The sequence below is a fragment of the Salmo trutta genome, chromosome 30 (genome assembly GCF_901001165.1).
Source record: "Salmo trutta chromosome 30, fSalTru1.1, whole genome shotgun sequence".
Lineage (NCBI taxonomy): Eukaryota > Metazoa > Chordata > Actinopteri > Salmoniformes > Salmonidae > Salmo > Salmo trutta.
This window is the reverse complement of record NC_042986.1, coordinates 35,642,237-35,662,030: the sequence shown is the minus strand read 5'-3', so window position 1 is coordinate 35,662,030 and position 19,794 is coordinate 35,642,237. Positions and strand designations below refer to the sequence as shown.

The 19,794-nt window shown below is 40.1% G+C and overlaps 2 protein-coding genes across 2 annotated transcripts; both read right to left on the bottom strand.

Moving 5' to 3' along the window:
• Positions 1–1,948: 1,948 nt before the first annotated feature.
• On the bottom strand, positions 1,949–14,624 carry slc35a2 (solute carrier family 35 member 2). Its single transcript, XM_029723973.1, has 5 exons — positions 14,065–14,624; positions 11,899–12,081; positions 9,006–9,157; positions 8,034–8,740; positions 1,949–2,421 (listed from the first exon to the last, which is right to left on the bottom strand). The coding sequence occupies exons 1-5, from the start codon at positions 14,138–14,140 to the stop codon at positions 2,394–2,396; spliced, it is 1,146 nt and encodes a 381-aa protein (XP_029579833.1). The 5' UTR covers positions 14,141–14,624; the 3' UTR covers positions 1,949–2,393.
• An 817-nt stretch (positions 14,625–15,441) lies between these two features.
• pim2 (Pim-2 proto-oncogene, serine/threonine kinase) lies at positions 15,442–19,379 on the bottom strand. Its single transcript, XM_029723972.1, has 7 exons — positions 19,123–19,379; positions 18,755–18,855; positions 18,559–18,609; positions 17,913–18,133; positions 17,598–17,767; positions 17,303–17,479; positions 15,442–17,172 (listed from the first exon to the last, which is right to left on the bottom strand). Exons 1-7 carry the CDS (start codon positions 19,181–19,183, stop codon positions 17,018–17,020), a joined length of 936 nt encoding a protein of 311 aa, XP_029579832.1. The 5' UTR covers positions 19,184–19,379; the 3' UTR covers positions 15,442–17,017.
• Positions 19,380–19,794: the final 415 nt, after the last annotated feature.

Sequence of the window (19,794 nt, the reverse complement as noted above, 5' to 3'; positions counted from 1 at the left end):
CTGATATAGATCATCTTTGTCTAAGGTCAGTTAAAGCACAAGACTTCACATATGCTTGGTGAAAGAGGGCACAGATCAAAAGTCCATAAAATGAGGTTGGGTAATCTAATGTATTTTAGAAGGTTTCCACTTATTACCACAGCCACAAATGCTATATCGTAAAAATTAATGAAAACAAAAATGTGCTTTTTGGTCATAATTTAAGGTTAGGGTTAGGCATAAGGTTGGTTTAAAATCACATTTTAAGAAGATAAATTGTCGAAATGGGCGGGAATTATGACTTTGTGGCTGTGGTAACTAGTGACGACCATTTTAGAGGTTTGTATCCTTCCATAACATGCTAGTGGGCCCTCTTGTCAACTAAAATGGTCTGGTAAGTGAAGAAATATATGGGTGTTTTTTTTTTTTACTAATACATTACATATCATTAAAGAAAAAAAGAAAGTATTGACATCTAAGCATGTTTATCTGAGAAAGCTTGAACCAACATTGACAATTTTGCAAAATATTTCAGTTTGCATGACATAAAACTAGGACATTTATTTCATTTCATACATAGTTATTAGGCAATAATTACACACACCTCTCCCAAATCGTGTTTTTGTCATGCGTATTAACATTAAAAACGCACGTCCCCACCGGTGTGATTATTTCCTCTCAGGGTTTAGAGCTTGAGGTAGTCACCTCATACAAGTGCTTGGGAGTGTACCTAGAGTCTAGGCACACTCCCAAGTGTCTAGGCCCTAGACGGTACACTGTCCTTTCAGCACATATCAAAGCTGCAGGCTAAGCTAAGGTTAAATCTAGACCTGGTTTCCTCCATCATAATCGCTCCTCTTTCACCCCAGATGCCAAACTAACCCTTATTCAGATGACCATCCTACCCATACAGAGACGTAATTTATAGATCGGCAGGTAAGGGTGCTCTCGAGCGGCTAGATGTTCTTGACCATTCGGCCATCAGATTTGCCACCAATGCGCCTTATAGGACACGTCACTGCACTCTATACTTCTCTGTAAACTGGTCATCTCTGTATACCTGTTGCAAGACACACTGGTTGATGCTTATTTATAAAACCCTCTTAGGCCTCACTCCCCCCATCTGAGATATCTACTGCAGCCCCTCATCCTCCACATACAACACCCATTCTGCCAGTCACATTCTGTTAAAGGTCCCCAAAGCGCACACATCCCTGGGTCGCTCCTCTTTTCAGTTCGCTGCAGCTAGTCACTGGAACGAGCAGCAAAAAACACTCAAACCGGACAGTTTTATTTCCATCTCTTCATTCAAAGACTCAATGACGGACACTATTACTGACAGTTGTGCCTGCTTCGCGTTAAGTATTGTTGTCTCTACCTTGCCTTTTAGCTGTTGTCTGTGCCCAATAATGCTTGTACCATGTTTTGTGATGCTGCCATGTTGTCATGCTATGTTGTCTTAGGTCTTCCTTTATGTAGTGTTGTGGTGTCTCTCTTATCGTGATGTGTGTTTTGTCCTATATTTTTAATCCCAGCCCTCGTCCCCGCAGGAGGCCTTTTGCCTTTTGGTAGACCGTCGTTGTAAATAACAATTTGTTCTTCACCGACTTACCTATTTAAATAAAAATTAAAAACATTCAAAGCTGAGATATAAAAAATATTCAGTAGAGGGCGCCAAATGATCATGGACTGTCTTCAACCCAAATAAAAGTCAACACATTTACATTTATTTAGCAGATGCTCTTATCCAGAGCAACTAACAGGAGTAATTAGAGCTAAGTGCCTTGCTCAAGGGCACATCGACAGATTCCCCCCTAATCGGCTACAGATTCAAACCTGCAACCTTTCGGTTACTGGCCCAGCCCTCTAAACCACTAGGCTACCTGCTGCCCTTACTTTCAACACATTTTCAGTTTTGCTTAGCTGGGGGTTGAACAAACACATAAAAAAAAAAATAGGCCGTGATAAATTTAGTGTTTCATAGTGTTTGATATTGATAGTGTTTCAATGCATCACACTCACAACTAATAATTAAACACTATTCAACAATCCTATGGGGATTAAATAATACTTGTTATAAATGGGTAGATAGGGAGCAGAAAATGGAATATACATTTTTTTTTTTTAAACTCATGTTAATGTTATATAGATAAAAAGTAAGGCAACAGTGTAAGGAAATATTTTCTACAAAGGAAGTTTCAACTTCTGATCTGTTACATGTAAACTAAGCATGATTAAAATCTGTAATTCTCTTCATACAATACCCATTCGCAACTGAGGCAAACATCTCCAACACATCTGCTAGTATAGGAATTTCAATTCAATTAATAGAAGGCATTTGTAATAATTTTCCTTTGAACATCACTTTGGCATGAGATGCAGGCATGGTATACCTTCAGACGTGAAGCATTTTCTTAGCATCCTTTTTCCTTTTCAGAGGCCCTAGGAACAGAGAGAAAATGGAACACAAAGCACCAGTCAGATATTGTTTTCAAGAAGAGATCTTTGTTCTGTCCTATGCAAATACTATAACAACCGTATAAAAAAAAAAAGACATGTTATAGTCTCACATGAACTAATGTGAAAATAAACATTCTCCCTCGGGAGAACTTTAGAACCATACATCTTACAGCTCAGAAAATAGGGTAGTGAAATGCTCAATAAACACACACATATATATATATATATACATATACACACACACACACACATACATACATACAGTGTGGGGAAAAAAGTATTTGATCCCCTGCTGATTTTGTACATTTGCCCACTGACAAAGAAATGATCAGTCTATAATTTTAATGGTAGGTGTATTTGAACAGTGAGAGACATAATAACAAACAAAAAAATCCAGAAAAACACATCAAAAATGTTATAAATTGATTTGCATTTCAATGAGGGAAATAAGTATTTGACCCCCTCTCAATCAGAAAGATCTGTCTCCCAGGTGTCTTTTATAAAGGTAACAAACTGAGATTAGGAGCACACTCTTAAAGGGAGTGCTCCTAACCACAGCTTGTTACCTGTAAAAAAGACACATGTCCACAGAAGCAATCAATCAATCAGATTCCAAACTCTCCACCATGGCCAAGACCAAAGAGCTCTCCAAGGATGTCAGGGATAAGATTGTAGACCTACACAAGGCTGGAATGGGCTACAAGACCATCGCCAAGCAGCTTGGTGAGAAGGTGACAACAGTTGGTGCGATTATTCGCAAATGGAAGAACACAAAAGAACTGTCAATCTCCCTCGGCCTGGGGCTCCATGCAAGATCTCACCTCGTGGAGTTGCAATGATCATGAGAACGGGGAGGAATCAGCCCAGAACTACACAGGAGGATCTTGTCAATGATCTCAAGGCAGCTGGGACCATAGTCACCAAGAAAACAATTGGTAACACACTACGCCGTGAAGGACTGAAATCCTGTAGCGCCCGCAAGGTCCCCCTGCTCAAGAAAGCACATATACATGCCCGTCTGAAGTTTGCCAATGAACATCTGAATGATTCAGAGGACAACTGGGTGAAAGTGTTGTGGTCAGATGAGACCAAAATGGAGCTCTTTGGCATCAACTCAACTTGCCGTGTTTGGAGGAGGAGGAATGCTGCCTATGACCCCAAGAACATCCCCACCGTCAAACATGGAGGTGGAAACATTATGCTTTGGGGGTGTTTTTCTGCTAAGAGGACAGGACAACTTCACCACATCAAAGGGACGATGGACGAGGCCATGTACCGTCAAATCTTGGGTGAGAACCTCCTTCCCTCAGCCAGGGCATTGAAATTGGGTCGTGGATGGGTATTCCAGCATGACAATGACCCAAAACACACAGCCAAGGCAACAAAGGAGTGGCTCAAGAAGAAGCACATTAAGGTCCTGGAGTGGCCTAGCCAGTCTCCAGACCTTAATCCCATAGAAAATCTGTGAAGGGAGCTGAAGGTTCGAGTTGCCAAACGTCAGCCTCGAAACCTTAATGACTTGGAGAAGATCTGCAAAGAGGAGTGGGACAAAATCCCTCCTGAGATGTGTGCAAACCTGGTGGCCAACTACAAGGAACATCTGACCTCTGATTGCAAACAAGGGTTTTGCCACCGAGTACTAAGTCATGTTTTGCAGAGGGGTCAAATACTTATTTCCCTAATTAAAATGCAAATAATTTTATAACATTTTTGACATGCGTTTTTCAGGATTTTTTTGTTGTTATTCTGTCTCTCACTGTTCAAATAAACCTACCATTAAAATTATAGTCTGATCATTTCTTTGTCAGTGGGCAAACGTACAAAATCAGCAGGGGATCAAATACTTTTTCACCTCACATATATATATATATATATATATATATATATATATATATATATATATATATATATATATATATACACACACACACACACATACATATGTGACATAACCATGGTAGAACTGAGACACTGGTGTGGGGAATGTTAAGATAGGGCAAGCCAAGGCACAGCTGGTTGATCAAATTATAAACATTGAAATATACAGTAACAGTCAAAAGTTTGGACACACCTACTCATTCCAGGGTTTTTCTTTATTCTTTATACATATGGAATCATGTAGTAACCAAAAAAGTGTTAAACAAATCAAAATATATTTTATATTTGAGATTCTTCAAAGTAGCCACCCTTTGCCTTGATGACAAGTTTGCACACTCTTATCCAGCTTCATGAGGTCGTCACCTGGAATGCATTTCAATGAACAGGTGTGCCTTGTTAAAAGTTAATTTGTCGAATTTCTTTCCTTAATGCGTTTGAGCCATTCAGTTGTGTTGTGACAAGGTAGGGGGGTATACAGAAGATAGCGTTATTTGGTAAAAGACCAAGTCCATATTATGGCAATAACAGCTCTAATAAGCAAAGAGAAACGACAGTCAATCATTACTTTAAGACATGGTCAGGAAATCAGGAACATTTCAAGAACTTTGAAAGTTTCTTCATGTGCAGTCGCAAAAACCATCAAGCTCTATGATGAAACTGGCTCTCATGAGGATCGCCACAGGAAAGGAAGACCCAGAGTTACCTCTGCTGCAGAGGATAAGTTCATCAGTTACCGGCCTCAGAAATTGCAGCCCAAATAAATGCTTCAGGGAGTTCAAGTAACAGACACATCTCAACATCAACTGTTCAGAGGAGACTGCGTGAATCAGGCCTTCATGGTTGAATTGCTGCAAAGAAACCACTACTAAAAGGACACCAATAAGAAGAGACTTGCTTGGGCCAAGAAACACGAGCAATGGACATCAGACCGGTGGAAATCTGTCCTTTGGGCTGATGAGTCCAAATTGGAGATTTTTGGTTCCAACCGGCATGTCTTTTTGAGATGCAGTTGGTGAACCGATGATCTCTGCATGTATAGGTTCCTAACGTGGAACATGGAGGTGGTGTGATAGTGCTTTGCTGGTGACTGTCTGTGATTTATTTAGAATTCAAGGCACACTTAACCAGCATGGCTACCACAGCATTCTGTAGTGATATGCCATCCCATCTGGTTTGCACTTAGTGGGACTATCATTTGTTTTTCAACAGGACAATGAGCCAAAACACACCTCCAGGCTGTGTAAGGGCTATTTTACCAAGAAGGAGAGTGATGGAGGGCTGCATCAGATCACCTGGCCTCCACAATCACCCGACCGCAACCCATTTGAGATGGTTTTGGATGAGTTGGACAGCAGAATGAAGGAAAAGCAGCCAACAAGTGCTCAGCATATGTGGGAACTCCTTCAAGACTGTTGGAAAATCATTCTACATGAAGCTGGTTGAGTGTGTGCAAAACTGTCAAGGCAAAGGGTGGCTACTTAGAATCTAAAATCTAAAATATTTTCATTTGTTTAACACTTTCTTGGTTACATTCGTAAAAAGTGCAAACTAACCATGATAACTATCTTTTTCTTCTTAAGTTCATTTCATATCACACAGATATAAATGCATCCAACGCTGAACAGTGATGTGGGACAATAAGACACCAAGTGGAGGCCAGTGGCTCTGTATCAACATTGAAGGCAATGAACGCAGAAAAATACATCCCATACTCAACAGCTGCTAATAGTCTTTCTGAGGAGGAACCCAACGATAACCTCATACTGAGACCAGATACTATTTCTTAGGTAACTTAAATAGGTAACACGTAAGTGTCCAATAATTACTCCAGCATATGGTGGTCAGGTAAATTCTCATAGAGGCCAAAAGGCATGGGGATAGTGTAGTAAAATGTTGATGACTAAATAAAGTTTTGCTTTTGTCTGAGAGTGTACAGAAATAGCTAAGTCATGAACATAGTCAAAAATTTCAGAAATACTTTTCTTGTTCTAAACTGTATCAATTAGTTTTTTTCCTGATATTTCACACTGAAAAATGACCACAGACAAATTGTGAGGAATATCACCTCCCTTATGAATTCCATTTGTAAAGCATTTTCAAACTGCCTTTAAGTCTATCAATTCATTTGTTTGATTCCAATGATACTAACCTAGACTTAAGATAGAATTCCATATACAGGCCTACTTATTTATGCATTTAAAATTATATGAATGGGCTCTAGGTCAAAAGACTATGAGCAGCTGTATCTGAATTTCTAACCCACTCCAACACCAACAGCCCGAAAGTAAACAAAAACTAAATAAACCAATTCATGACAAAGGATTTTAGCTGCCTAAAAATACAGTATATTGTTCTTGTCAGCTTGATGATTTTAAAGAAACCATTCTTGCAAAATCTAAGCAAGTATGTTCAATATTCTCTGGTAACAATGGGATTTAACTTCGATTTAAAGAGAAAAGCTCCTTCATTTCATATGATAATAAAGCAGACTTGAGCGTTAAAAAAAAAAAAAAAAACACCCACAACTAATGCTTTACCATTTGATACTTGTCCAGTTTACTCTGTGTTTCGTGCTCAGGGACAAACACTTTCCACTTTGACAAAAAACATTAAAACATTCCATCTTTAAAAAAAGACATCTTAGAGAACAGTTTGTGTATAAATATGCGCATATTTCCACAAACCTGTCACAATTATTCAAAGCAAACAATGAAATTATAAATGTGATATTATTTATACATTTTCAACTTTTGTCAACAAATGATATCATTACTGTACAAATGAAAGAGAAAAGGCACAGCATGACCATTAGCTCAGGTGATGCCCAAACTAGCGCTGCCCACCCTAAACTAGCCTCCCTTTTAGGCGCCGTTAGGATGGGATTAGATTAGTTGGGTCTACTTCAGAAATTAATGTACACCTGAGGAGCTCAAACGAGAGCAAACAGAAATAAATTAATTCCGGAACAACTCAAACTCCTTTTCAGTTTCTAGGTTTACAGACATTTATAAAGTGGCCATGCCAATTGGAAATCTTTCAACTATATTCCATTATAGTTCAGATGGACAACCATCTCTGCAGCACTCCACTAATCAGGCCGTTATGGTAGAATGGCCAGACACTCTGTCTAAAGAGTTGTATCCAAGTAACTAGGTTTCTTGAAGACCATAACTTCAATTAAAAAAACAACACAAAAGTTGCAGCTGTATTTTAAATCCTCTGGCATGTCATCTGGATATGTGTTAAGGCTTTCTTTTGATTAAAAATACATTGTTTAAGGCAAAGAGGGGTCTGTAGAGAACTAAGTATTGAAAGCAAAGATATTCCCAGAGGCATGATTAACATGAACAGAATATCACAAGTTTTCATACTTCACCCCTCTTGTGCTTTCAAAAGTATTGAAACTTAGCAGACTACTGCACGAAAAGGGACTTAAAATCTCTGGCTACCCATTCCATTATAGGCAGAATAAACTGATGGATAGTCTGAGGAAAAACAACCTTGGGTTATCTACAGAACTAAAATACAGAGATGCCGTACCCCTTCCGTTTGTATAAAAAAAAAAATCTATTGATATGAAATTCCCAAATTAAATATAAGTAGCAGAAAGATGGAAGGTAAAGTTTGTTTTAGTCCAGATGGAAAAATAATGAGATTTGAAAGGAAGAAGAGAAGGACAGATAGGATTGCAGATCACTCATTTCACCAGGACTGACTTTGGGAGGAAAGCTTCCGTCTCCGAGTCTCCAGCGCCGTCGGCCAGACTGTGGCTGGAAGAGGAGAGGGTAGCAGTAGACGGGGAGGGAGCAGCTGCTTTGGGCAGACTATACATATAGACGGCTCCAATGACCAGACCAGCACCCAGAGTGAAGAGGAGGTCCACGTGGAACCCAAAGAGGTAGACAGAGACTACAGTGGAGACGATGATGGAAAAGGAAGTGGCGAACCCCTTCAGGATGTTGTCTGCGTACTTCACTACCACCGCCACCAGTAAACCCCCAAAAGCCTGGTTAAAGATGACGCCCCACACCATGGGTGTGTACCCAAACAGGAAGCCCTTCTCTGCAATGGCAAGGCCATCGTTCCACCACATCCCCAACAGGCCTAATAGAGTGCCAAATATGCCCAGCTGGATGTTCCTCATCCACACAGAAGCTGAGCTGCCCTTAAGGATTTTCTCAAAGTACACTCCAGCAAAGCCAGAGGAGAGGCAGGACACTATCACTGCCACCAGTCCTTTGGCATAGTTCTGGCTCGGTCCAGTGACTGTAGTCTCCTTCCGTTTTCCTTCCTGCTCCAGTTGTACGATAGCAACTCCAGCAAACAGCAGGAGCAGGGACAGCCACTGAATCCGTGATAGGCTCTTCCGCAGCATCAGCACAGAGAAAAGGGCTGTGGTCAGAATTTTCAGCTGGTAGGTCACCTGGAGAAATAACCACAACATTCATTAAACCAAACAGCATTTACCAACATACATTTTGCATATTGCAGACTAAAATATATATATATTTTTAAATGGCTTACAGAAGGGTATGGGAAACAAACAAAAAAATTGCATTATAGGCTATTGTGGGGTACTCAAGGGGTTTATGCTTGTGGTAAAGTGATTTGCTATGAGATATCATAAACAAGGATGTGACGCTAGAAGAAACACATCATCCCATTACCGGGCAGCCAGAGCAACTAACCTGGAAAGTAGCTGCGGGTAAATTGGAGATAGCCACATACTGGAGGTTGTTCTGCAAGGTATAGATGAGGGCTGGGACAGCCAGTTTAAGCGTGTCCTTGTATTGGATGACAATGGAGTTGTACTGCAATACAATAAACTCCTTCAGGTTTCCTGGGAGAGGGAGAGAGTGGGTTGATTGTAAGAGACAGGTGAAAATGCAGACCACCACATTTACATTTTGCAGGTAGGTCATGTGTATTGACAACACAAATTATCCAAGTATTGAACTTTAAAAACAATGTCAAAATGTTTCTGCAGTAAACACAATGGAAATGGAAATATTTAAGATGAATAAAGTTCATATTCAGTTAAGAGTAATTAACACAATGCTTCCAGTGCTATATTCATGCGTGTACTGGTTGATGGTCAGTAGCAGAATTGTTACTGAATGTTATGGGTTGTTATGACGTTTGATAGTGATTGACGTCAGGGCTACTGAAGGTACAAGGACCCAGGACACACTGGTTATTATTGTATTGATGACATGAACACTGATTCTGTAGCAGCTGGCAAAGTCACTGTCTTTTGTTTTGACTTCGTACAAGATTCTCAGGCTGATGTTTGGAGAACATTTTTTAAAATGTATTTTACCTTTATTTAACTAGGCAAGTCAGTTAAGAACAAATTCTTATTTTCAATGACGGCCTAGGAACAGTGGGTTAACTGCCTTGTTCAGGGGCAGAACGACATATTTGTACATTGTCAGCTCGGGGATTTGAAATTGCAACCTTTCGGTTACTAGTCCAACGCTCTAACTACTAGGCTACCCTGCCGCCCCGTACATTGGGTACGGTCTGATTAGAATATTAAGGGCCTGTCTCCAATACATGTTTTTTGCTTCTGCTCTGGAGGTGTTCTCCCTGAATTCTTGTTTGATATTATCAACAACTGCGCTCCTTGGTTCAAACGAAAATCCCCATTACACACATTAACCCAGTCTACCATTCTACTAAGCTATATGGAATGTTTAATACAGGTCAAACAAAGGATCATTTTGCTATTTCATTTAGAATTTTAAGACCCCTTGAAGTAAAAAAAAAAAAAAAAGTTACTAAGTACTTTGTTGAAGCACCTTTGGCAGCGATTACAGCCTCAAGTCTTCTTGGGTATGACGCTACAAGCTTGGCACACCTGTATTTGGGGAGTTTCTTCCATTCTCTGCAGATCCTCTCAAGCCCTGTCAGGTTGGATGGGGAGCATCGCTGCACAACTATTTTCCGGTCTCTCCAAAGATGTTGGACCGGGTTCAATTCCGGGCTTTAGCTGGGCCAGTCAAGGACATTCAGAGACTTGTCCCGAAGGCACTCCTGCATTGTCTTAGCTGTGTGCTTAGGGTCATTGTCCTGTTGGAAGGTGAACCTTTGCCACAGTCTGAGGTCCTGAGTGCTCTGGAGCAGGTATTCAACAAGGATCTCTCCTTTTCTCTGTTTATATTTCTCTCGATCCTGACTAGTCTCATAGTCCCTGCCGCAAAACAAATTAAAATACAGCATGATGCTGCCACCACCATGCTTCACCGTAGGGATGGTGCCAGGTTTCCTCAAGATGTGACACTTGTTATTCAGGCCAAAGATTTCAATCTTGGTTTCATCAGACCAGAGAATCTTGTTTCTCATGATCTGAGCTCTTTAGGTGCCTTTTGGCAAACTCAAAGCGGGCTGTCACGTGCCTTTTAATGAGGAGTGGCTTTCGTCTCGCCACTCCACCATAAACACCTGATTGGTGGAGTGCTGCAGAGATGGTTACGCATCTGGAATGTTCTCCCATCTCCACAGAGAAGTCTTTAGCTCTGTCAGACTGACCATCGGGTCCTTGGTCACCTCACTGACCAAGGCCCTTCTCTCCCGATTGCTCAGTTTGGCCAGGCAGCCAGCTCTAGGAAGAATCTTGGTGGTTCCAAACTTCTTCCATTTAAGAATGAGGGAGGACACTGTGTTCTTGGGGACCTTCAATGCTACAGAAATGTTTTGGTACCCTTCCCCAAATCTGTGACTCGACACAATCCTGTCTAAGCTCTACGGACAATTCCTTTAACCTCATGGCTTAGTGCACGTCAGAGCAAAAACTATCAACTGTGGGACCTTTCCAAATCATGCCCATTCAATTAAATGTACCATAGGTGGACTCTAATCAAGTTGTAGAAATATGATAAATGGAAACAAGATTCACCTTAGCTCAATTTCGAGTCTCATAGCAAAGGGACTTGTAATAAGGTATCTTTTTTTATTTTTAATACATTTGCAAAAATGTTTAAAAAACAGTTTTTGCTTTGTCATTATAGGGTATTGTGTGTAGATTATTTTTTAATCCATGTTAGAATAAGGCTGTAAAATAACAAAATGTGGAAAAAGGGAAGGGGTCCGAATACTTTCTGAATGCACTGCACATGCTCGTGAGTCTCACCTTTACCCAGAGGCATCATATTAGTTTTGTAGCCCAAACTGTTCAGACGCTTCAGACAGAAGTTGGCAGATCGGCTGTACCAACTGCAGATAAGTCTCAAGACGCTTGTGGGGGTCATAGAGCAAAACAGAGAACACCCTTGTGTTCCTGAGAGTCTCATCTTTTCACCATAGTTTGTAGGCCAAACTGTTCAGACACTACAGACAATTTTGTGAGAATACCGATTTTTGGGATGTCTCATGGTCTGACAAACACCGCTCCAGCTCTGCCAGCAGATGCGGAAGTGCGACAGACGGATGCAGGGGATTGAGATGCATCCAATGCAAAAAAACATCTAGAGCTTAAACTGACAGATTTTTATTGGGGATTTTGTATTATGCTAATTATATTTCCGTACAGGCGCAGACATTGACCTTAGGGGGTTTCAATATTCAATAATTGAGGCTTACCTTTTCTCTGGAATAAAATGATGAGAAGGCAGGTAAGTACTTTGAGCACCTCTGCCATAACCACTGCAGAGGTGGTGAAGAAACGATCACCGGGCAGCGTACGGACATAGCGAATGCTGAGGATGAGAGAGGCATTCTGGACAACAAGGATGGCCAAACTGATGTATTTCAGCTTTCTGTTCACTGTAGTAAGAAGACAACATCAGATGACATCATTAGACCCACTTTGCATGCATAGCTGAAAATCCAAGCCAGTTGAACCAGATGAAAATCTATTCTCACAAGACATAGGCAGAGCATAGCTTTGGGACAAAAAGTTTCCTGTCAACAAAACCATATGTATAATCTCTAAGAATTTTACTTATCAGACAAAGTGAATTTGTTCCTAGCTATCAAATAAACATCTGAATCCAACTTCTGTCCAAACTGCACCATATTCCTGCTGTGTAAACAGTGGTAGATTGTATGGTAGGAAGTCTCGAGTGGTCTAATGGCAGCCCGCTGTCTAACTTGGCAGGAATATGGTGCGGTTAGGACAAAAATTGGATTGTGACGTTTATTTGATAGCAAGGGATAAGAACGTTGCCAGCCAATATGGCTACGACTGGGTCACGTCCATAGATGCAGAACAAAAAGACTGAACGACTGGGTCACGTCCATAGATACAGAACAAAAAAACTGAATGACTGGGTCGCGTCCATAGATGCAGAACAAAAAGACTGAACGACTGGGTCACGTCCATAGATACAGAACAAAAAAACTGAATGACTGGGTCGCGTCCATAGATGCAGAACAAAAAGACTGAATGACTGGGTCGCGTCCATAGATGCAGAACAAAAAGACTGAACGACTGGGTCGCGTCCATAGATACAGAACAAAAAGACTGAACGACTGGGTCGCGTCTTTGGAAACCGAACTGATAGAACAAACGACCAGGCGGCTTGGGTTGCAACCCTAGATGTGTAGGGACTATAACTTGTGGAAGGAAGATATTAATCTAAATAACATTTATGAAAATATGTCAATCATTATTTGAATATGCTGTATAAAAGTGATAATGCCCTCGAAGCCGGTGTTTGGAGGATATATTGGTACGGTTTGCCATCTCAGGCCTAACAACACCCGTGCTCCAAACAACGGCTTCTCAGGCATTATCACTTAAAAAACAACTAAAATCATCTAACATCATGGCTATAATTTAACACATTTGCTCTAGAAATGTGTTCAACGTGCACTGAAGTAGCTAGCTGGCATGTTTACGAGATAGCTACAGTTGTTGCCTTGGTAACCAAACAAAATGACTTGCTAGTTTAGCTAACCAAAACATCAGTCCTAGCATGCTATTATGAACACTGAATTCAACAATGCCATTAATGCTTTCAATTTGACTTTTATACTTTCAAAAGCAAACAGAACATATAATAATAAACTACTGTGCTGATATATACCCTGCATTATTTAAGCAATAAGGCCCGAGGGGGTGTGGTATACGGCCAATATACCACGGCTAATTATAAACTAGTTACCAACGTAATTAGAGCAATAAAAATAAATGCTTTGTCATACCCGTTGGTATAAGGTCTGATAAATCACGGCTGTCAGCCAATCAGCATTCAGGGCTCGAACCACCTAGTTAATAATTATTATCTGCCTACTGTATGATAAAGGACTACTCTTTTCACATTTTCCTTCTAGTTGTCTGACTTGTTTGGTTGGTTCATATTAGTTACATTAAGGCGCAGTTAATTCAAACAGGTGTGGGGAGTTTCTGACCCCACCCTCACCTGGCTGTAAAGAAAGACAAAGAAAAGTTCCACATCACCAAAGTTACAACACACAGGACTTAATGGATGAAAGAGGCTATAGCTAACGTTTTGAATGCAACTTTCAGAGTCACACACATATATATACATATACATATATATATATATATATATATATATATATATATATATATGTTGAATAACAGGCCATGTCCTCTGCCTGGATACTTTATTAATGAACTAGGTAGCTATTTTAAAATAGCTAGATACGAGCCACCGGATACACTGACTGACACTGCTGTAGCTGTATAGTTAGCTAATGAGCTAACACGGCTAGCAAATCAACACAGTGCAGTCAGCTAAACATCATGCTAACTAGCAGCTGAACAAAATATAGTTGTACCTTCACTCTGTCTAGGAGAAGCCGTCTTCTCCTCTCCGACTCCTGTCCCTTGGCCGTTGTTGTTGCCCCCTGCCATGTTGGCATTGACGTTATGTGAACTGGAATGTGTTGTCACCTAGCCAGCGAGCTAATTCTTTGACTTTCACCGAACGTTAGCTAATTTAGCACTGGTAGCTAGCTTGTATCCAATTGCTATTGCAGCCCCTTTCACACGTCAACTGACAACGAGTGCTAGGATTCCCAACCCCACTAGCTGAGCCATTCCACGTTACGATTAAAACACTGATGTTTTGTTTTTCGTTTTTACTTCACAATCATTTCCTTGTTCACTGGCACATTCACAAAACCCCCAGAGCTTCCAGTACCGATGATCCTATTGGTTGTTGGGTGAGGGGCAGCCTCTCCGTCGTTCGGTGGTATTGATAGGACCAATGGAATGGTCTAAAATGTGCATATCCCGTCCAACCCCGGCGATGCAAACAAAACGAACTCGCCAATTAACCGCCATTACTGTCCTCATCTTCTGCAGACCAGAAACACGACTACTGTATTTCAACGTTAGCCTAAAGTGATTACGCCAGACTCAAATTATAGGCTACGGCAGCATTGCACTGGAGCTGTGAAATAAAGTAAAAACGAACGGCCCGCCTGTCTTTGATGAGAGAAACCAATGCTGAATAGGGTTGATCATTGTACAACCAGGACAGACTGGGATCTTAAAATGTATCCGCTAATGGACCCATACCAATTTATACGATCCTCAAGCTTCTTAAATATCCCAAAAGTGTCAACCAACAGTCACATAACCCTGGTTCGAGCCCAGGTTGGGGCGAAGTGAGGGACGGAACCTACACGGTTACACTTGCCCACAGGGTGAGGTACTAAACCATTCTGCCCTGTGGTTGCCTTGCCTTTTACAAAAAAAGATTGCAGTCACAGTGCAGTTCAACTGTAGTATGATCCTATAGTTTTTTTTACTGCTGTAATTTTGCATTGTAACTGCAGTTACAGAGCAGTATAACTGCAGTATGATCCCACAGTTTTATATAATGCAGTAGTTTTGTAGTGTAACTGCAGTTACAGTGCATTATTCTGCAATTACTGTGTCCAAAATACCATTGTCGACTGCCATTACTGCAATTTTCGAAACTGTAATCTTTTTTTTGTCAGGGACAACCCCTTGCCTATTTATGAGTGCTGTTGACATTCGTTTTGATATAACAACTCAGTGATGGTTAAAACTTCCTACTGCTATCAAGCCCTTTAAATGGAGGCCTATCGTTCTTATATGTGTTTGACTGATCACAAAGGCACTCTAGATTATTGAAGTCTAATCTTGTGAAATCATGATTAATGAAAACCAAACAGTACAGAGAAACATTGACAGCCTTTATGTACACTTAACAATCAAGAATTTGACAGAATGTGTCTCCTGAAATTCTCATTTAATGTAAAGAGATTTGTGACAACTGGCAGTGTATAAAACAATACATAAGTATTTACAACAAATATAACTATCCTACCTCAGCTCATTGACTATGATTATGTCGATGATAGTTTTAAACAATCAAGCGGAATTATGTTTTTTTTATCCCATTTTCATGACAAGATTTGAATGTATTAACTCTTCCATTGGGTAAATTGAGTCATGAATGTTTTTGGAATGAGAAAATGTTGGTCGTTACAGTCCCATCATTAAGGTAGGATTTAGATTAAGGCATACGATGAAGTCTCATCAACATTTAAACAACATATATACATACATACATACAATTGGTCATGTGGGTTCCACTTGCAACAATAGAACAAAAGTAAATAAATAACACAAAAGTAAATCACCCAGTTTTGAACGTTGTCTATTGTCTTGAACAACAGTCACTGGTTAAAACACTGAGGCATTTACTTCAGGTAAACCTTCAAACTCCACAGAAAACAAGAACATATGTCCTAGGAAGGAAAATGGAAGCACAGATTTGAACTTCCCTCCAAGATAAAGTACGTGAAAGATCATCCAGTTTAGTTTCTGGTTTGGACACATTCTTGGATGATTCATTGCTGTGGTGTTGACAAAACCCTTGGAGGCCTGCCCATCACAAAAAAATACACAGACATTCTAAAGGTGAATCCTGAAGGATAGTATTACATCCTGGATAGTATTTAACATTCTAAATGTGTTAAATTTCCTAAAAAAAATATAAAATATTATTTTGCAGAGAAAACAGTGTCAATGTCCCATTCACAAGACTACTCAGCTCCAGCAAACAAGTCCATTGTATGAGGCGTATGAGCCTGACTTGCGTGTCCATAGAGATGTTGCCTTGCCTGTGTCACTACCAAACCATCAGGACAAAGTCCATGGAAAATTTAAGATATCCATAGTGCTCCGGATTACTGTTGTTTTATAGTCCTCTATTCCTCTTGAAACAAGGTAACTTAAATAACCTGTAAAACCAGGTCTTCACATGGAAAAGTATGTGATCTCAACCAAATCACATTAAATAATAGAATCAAATGGTATCAGAAACTTCGACATGCCTCCAGTATAACTGATGTAAACAGAAAGTCCAACCCTAAAGATAAATAAATAGTAATTGAAATAAATACCGATAAATGATTTAAAAATAATAATAAAGCATACATATCTCTTCCCAATATAGTCTATATTACTATGGAATGTGCCATTTTGTAACACTTATGAAGATAATTTAGATATAGTTTGCCTTGGCTCAAGATAAGTGTGTGATACATTTCTTTGTACTAAGGTAGTACATTAGTGCAGTATTTTTTGTATAATACTTATCAAATTAAAATAAAATAGTATAGCAACACCACAACATTATAAATAAATAGCTTTCCATAGGGGGACTTGATAAGTTATGCACAGTGAATATAAGATAAGTGTGATCTTAAAAGGCATCTGAAGTTTCTTTAGCCACCCAATAATATCCAGGAATCATAGGCTTGACTGGCTTGGCAAAGAGTTGTGATCCCCATGCAAGTCTCCACTGTCATTAGATGACTCCATCCAGGGATGGAGTAAAATCTCTTCTAAGCTTGGCCGATCCTCTGGTCTGTAGGCAAGGCACCAACGAACCAAAGACTGGCACTCTGGGGGGAAAAGGAAGGGGATTTTCAGTAATTATGATGAATTGTATTTAGAAATGAAATCCAGAATTTGTTCTGTCATTGCCCTAGAAATGTTGTCAGATAGTAAGAATAGGCCTATGTAGTAATGTACCTTTTGAAATGCGTTTGGTGAAACTTGGTGTGGCCTGCACAATGTCTCTGTCCCTCTCGAAGGGGATGTCCCCGCAAACCATGTCGAAGAGAAGCACTCCAAGTGACCAGACAGTCAGGGACCGGGCATGGTAGTGTTGATGTTGGATCCACTCAGGAGGACTGTACACTCTGGTGCCTAGTGAGAGAAAGGGATGGTTACATTACTAACAAACAAAAAAATAAGCGGCATCAATACTTCTAAAATAAGTTTAGAAGGGTACATATGGATATCATAAGTAGTGTTTTTTACTCACCCTCAAATTCTGTGTAAGCAGTGTCTTTGAGCAGAGCACCGGAGCCAAAGTCAATGATCTTAACATCTCCTGTCCGAGTGTCGACTAAAATGTTCTCATCTTTCACATCCCTATGCACGATCCCCTGTGCTTGACAGAACCGCAGCGCTTCCACTATCTGGAGCATGAACCTGGAAAAAGAAGCCTTAATTAGAATATCATATAAAATCACATTAATGAGCACAGAAAACCCAGCAGTCTCCCAAACATGGAAACAGAGTGGAGATGTTCAACCTGTGAGTGAAATAGGTCTACTGACTTGAAACAGTCATATACCTTTGTGCAAGTGGCTCATCCAGGGCTCCCCGCTCTGTGATGAAGTCAAAGAGGTCCTGACTGGGTTGTGGTCTTTCGAACACGATGAGGAATCCCTGTCCTGGCACCTCAAACCAGTCCAGCATCCTGATCACCCCATGGTGCCAGGGTCCTGCCCCTGCACCGCCCCCCAGCTGTAAGAGCAGGGCTATCTCCATGGGTACCAGGTTGGGTCCCTCTGGCTGTTGGCAGAGAGAGAGAGAGAGAGAGAGAGGGTTAGTATTATTATGAGTAGGTCAGCGTCAATATACTTGTTCCTAAAACACATGAGAATAAAAAGAGTATTTTTTACATATGACTTTTTTTGTTGTTGGTCCAGACAGGGGAAATACTGATACTAAGTTCCTAAAAATATATATTTATATACTTGAGGAAAAACCCGACCACGTAATTTCCACAAAATTACAACTACGTCACGGTTATGAAAAAACAACATGTGGGTTCTCTTCGATTTCCAGCAGAGGGCACGAAATATCCGTTTTTTATTTCCACACATGACGAGACTGTCAGGTGTACAAGAATGGTAACCACAAAAAAATACAATTGGCAGAAGCCCCAACAAGACAAACGCACATCTTAAATCATATAAAAATAAAAAAAATCTTACCAATCGCGCCCATTGCTGCACTCTGTCACTTGAAACTTGCTTAATTGCCACCTAAGGATAAATAAACAAGTGTTCATATATCCATTTTTTAAAGATGGTCTAAAAACACGTTTTGAATTTTTGTTATTGTCATTAATTGACTATTTTCTCGTCACTTGAAAGAAAAAAATGTAGTACAATATTTTGCTGTAAGTACCTGCAGACCATCTGAGATGCGTTGACCAGCAAAGACGGACCCAAATCCACCACTTCCAAGAAGCGCACCGAATTGGTAATGCTTCTCAAAGGACTCTTTACCTGTGGTGTCAAATAACATACATCAAAACATAGTCAAAGCTGTAATGAATTGTAATGTAGGGTAGGCTATGTAAGAAACTGTCTCTGTCCACTACATTGTGTCATTACTGGGTATGTGTCTTGCTTGTTGTGAAAGCAAATATCTGTACTGGCTATACCTCCTGTCTTGATCAACCTTGATATTCCAGTCAAACGTGAACCATACATTAATGACACATAATAAGCCATTAAATGAAAAACATGGCACTGGCACCTCCAAATTCTTACCGCTTTTTCCTTTGACATCCTCCTGATCCAATTGCAGCTCAACACTACGTTTGTCCAACATTTTTATAAATTGAATGTATCCGAAGTAAAAACAGTTGTGTAAATTTAGTTCAAGGTTATGTCCATTTCGAATTTAATCCGTGAAGAATCTTCAGTTTTCAAAATATCCAACACAGAGCAAGTTGCTGTAGACAGATGCGCTTCCCAGAAAGACCAATTTGCACAACAAACTGACACGTCTGGCCAAAGAAAGTTTGTTGCTGTTTTTAAGGTTAAAGTGGTGAACACGCCTACACGAAGCACCTGTCCAATCACCGCTGCATTAGCGGTAGTATTTTGAATTGTGGTCCAATCACAATGTAGCATGATTTAACTATATTAATATTCATATACCACTACTGCTTTACTCCGAATTAGATACATTCCAGTAAATGAGCGGTCTTTTGATGAGAAGCACCTTCCTTGTGGTACTTTTTCATTTTAGCGCGCACATCTCTCTTCTTGTTACAGTGCATGATGTGCTTGATTCTGTATCTGCATTCACTGTGCATAGGTGTGTGTGCTCATAGCATGAACATAATATTTTACATTTTACTGAAGTAAATTGCAAATAGCACTGTCAGCATCATCGACAGCATAGTAATAGATGAATAATAACAAAGTATTATCCGC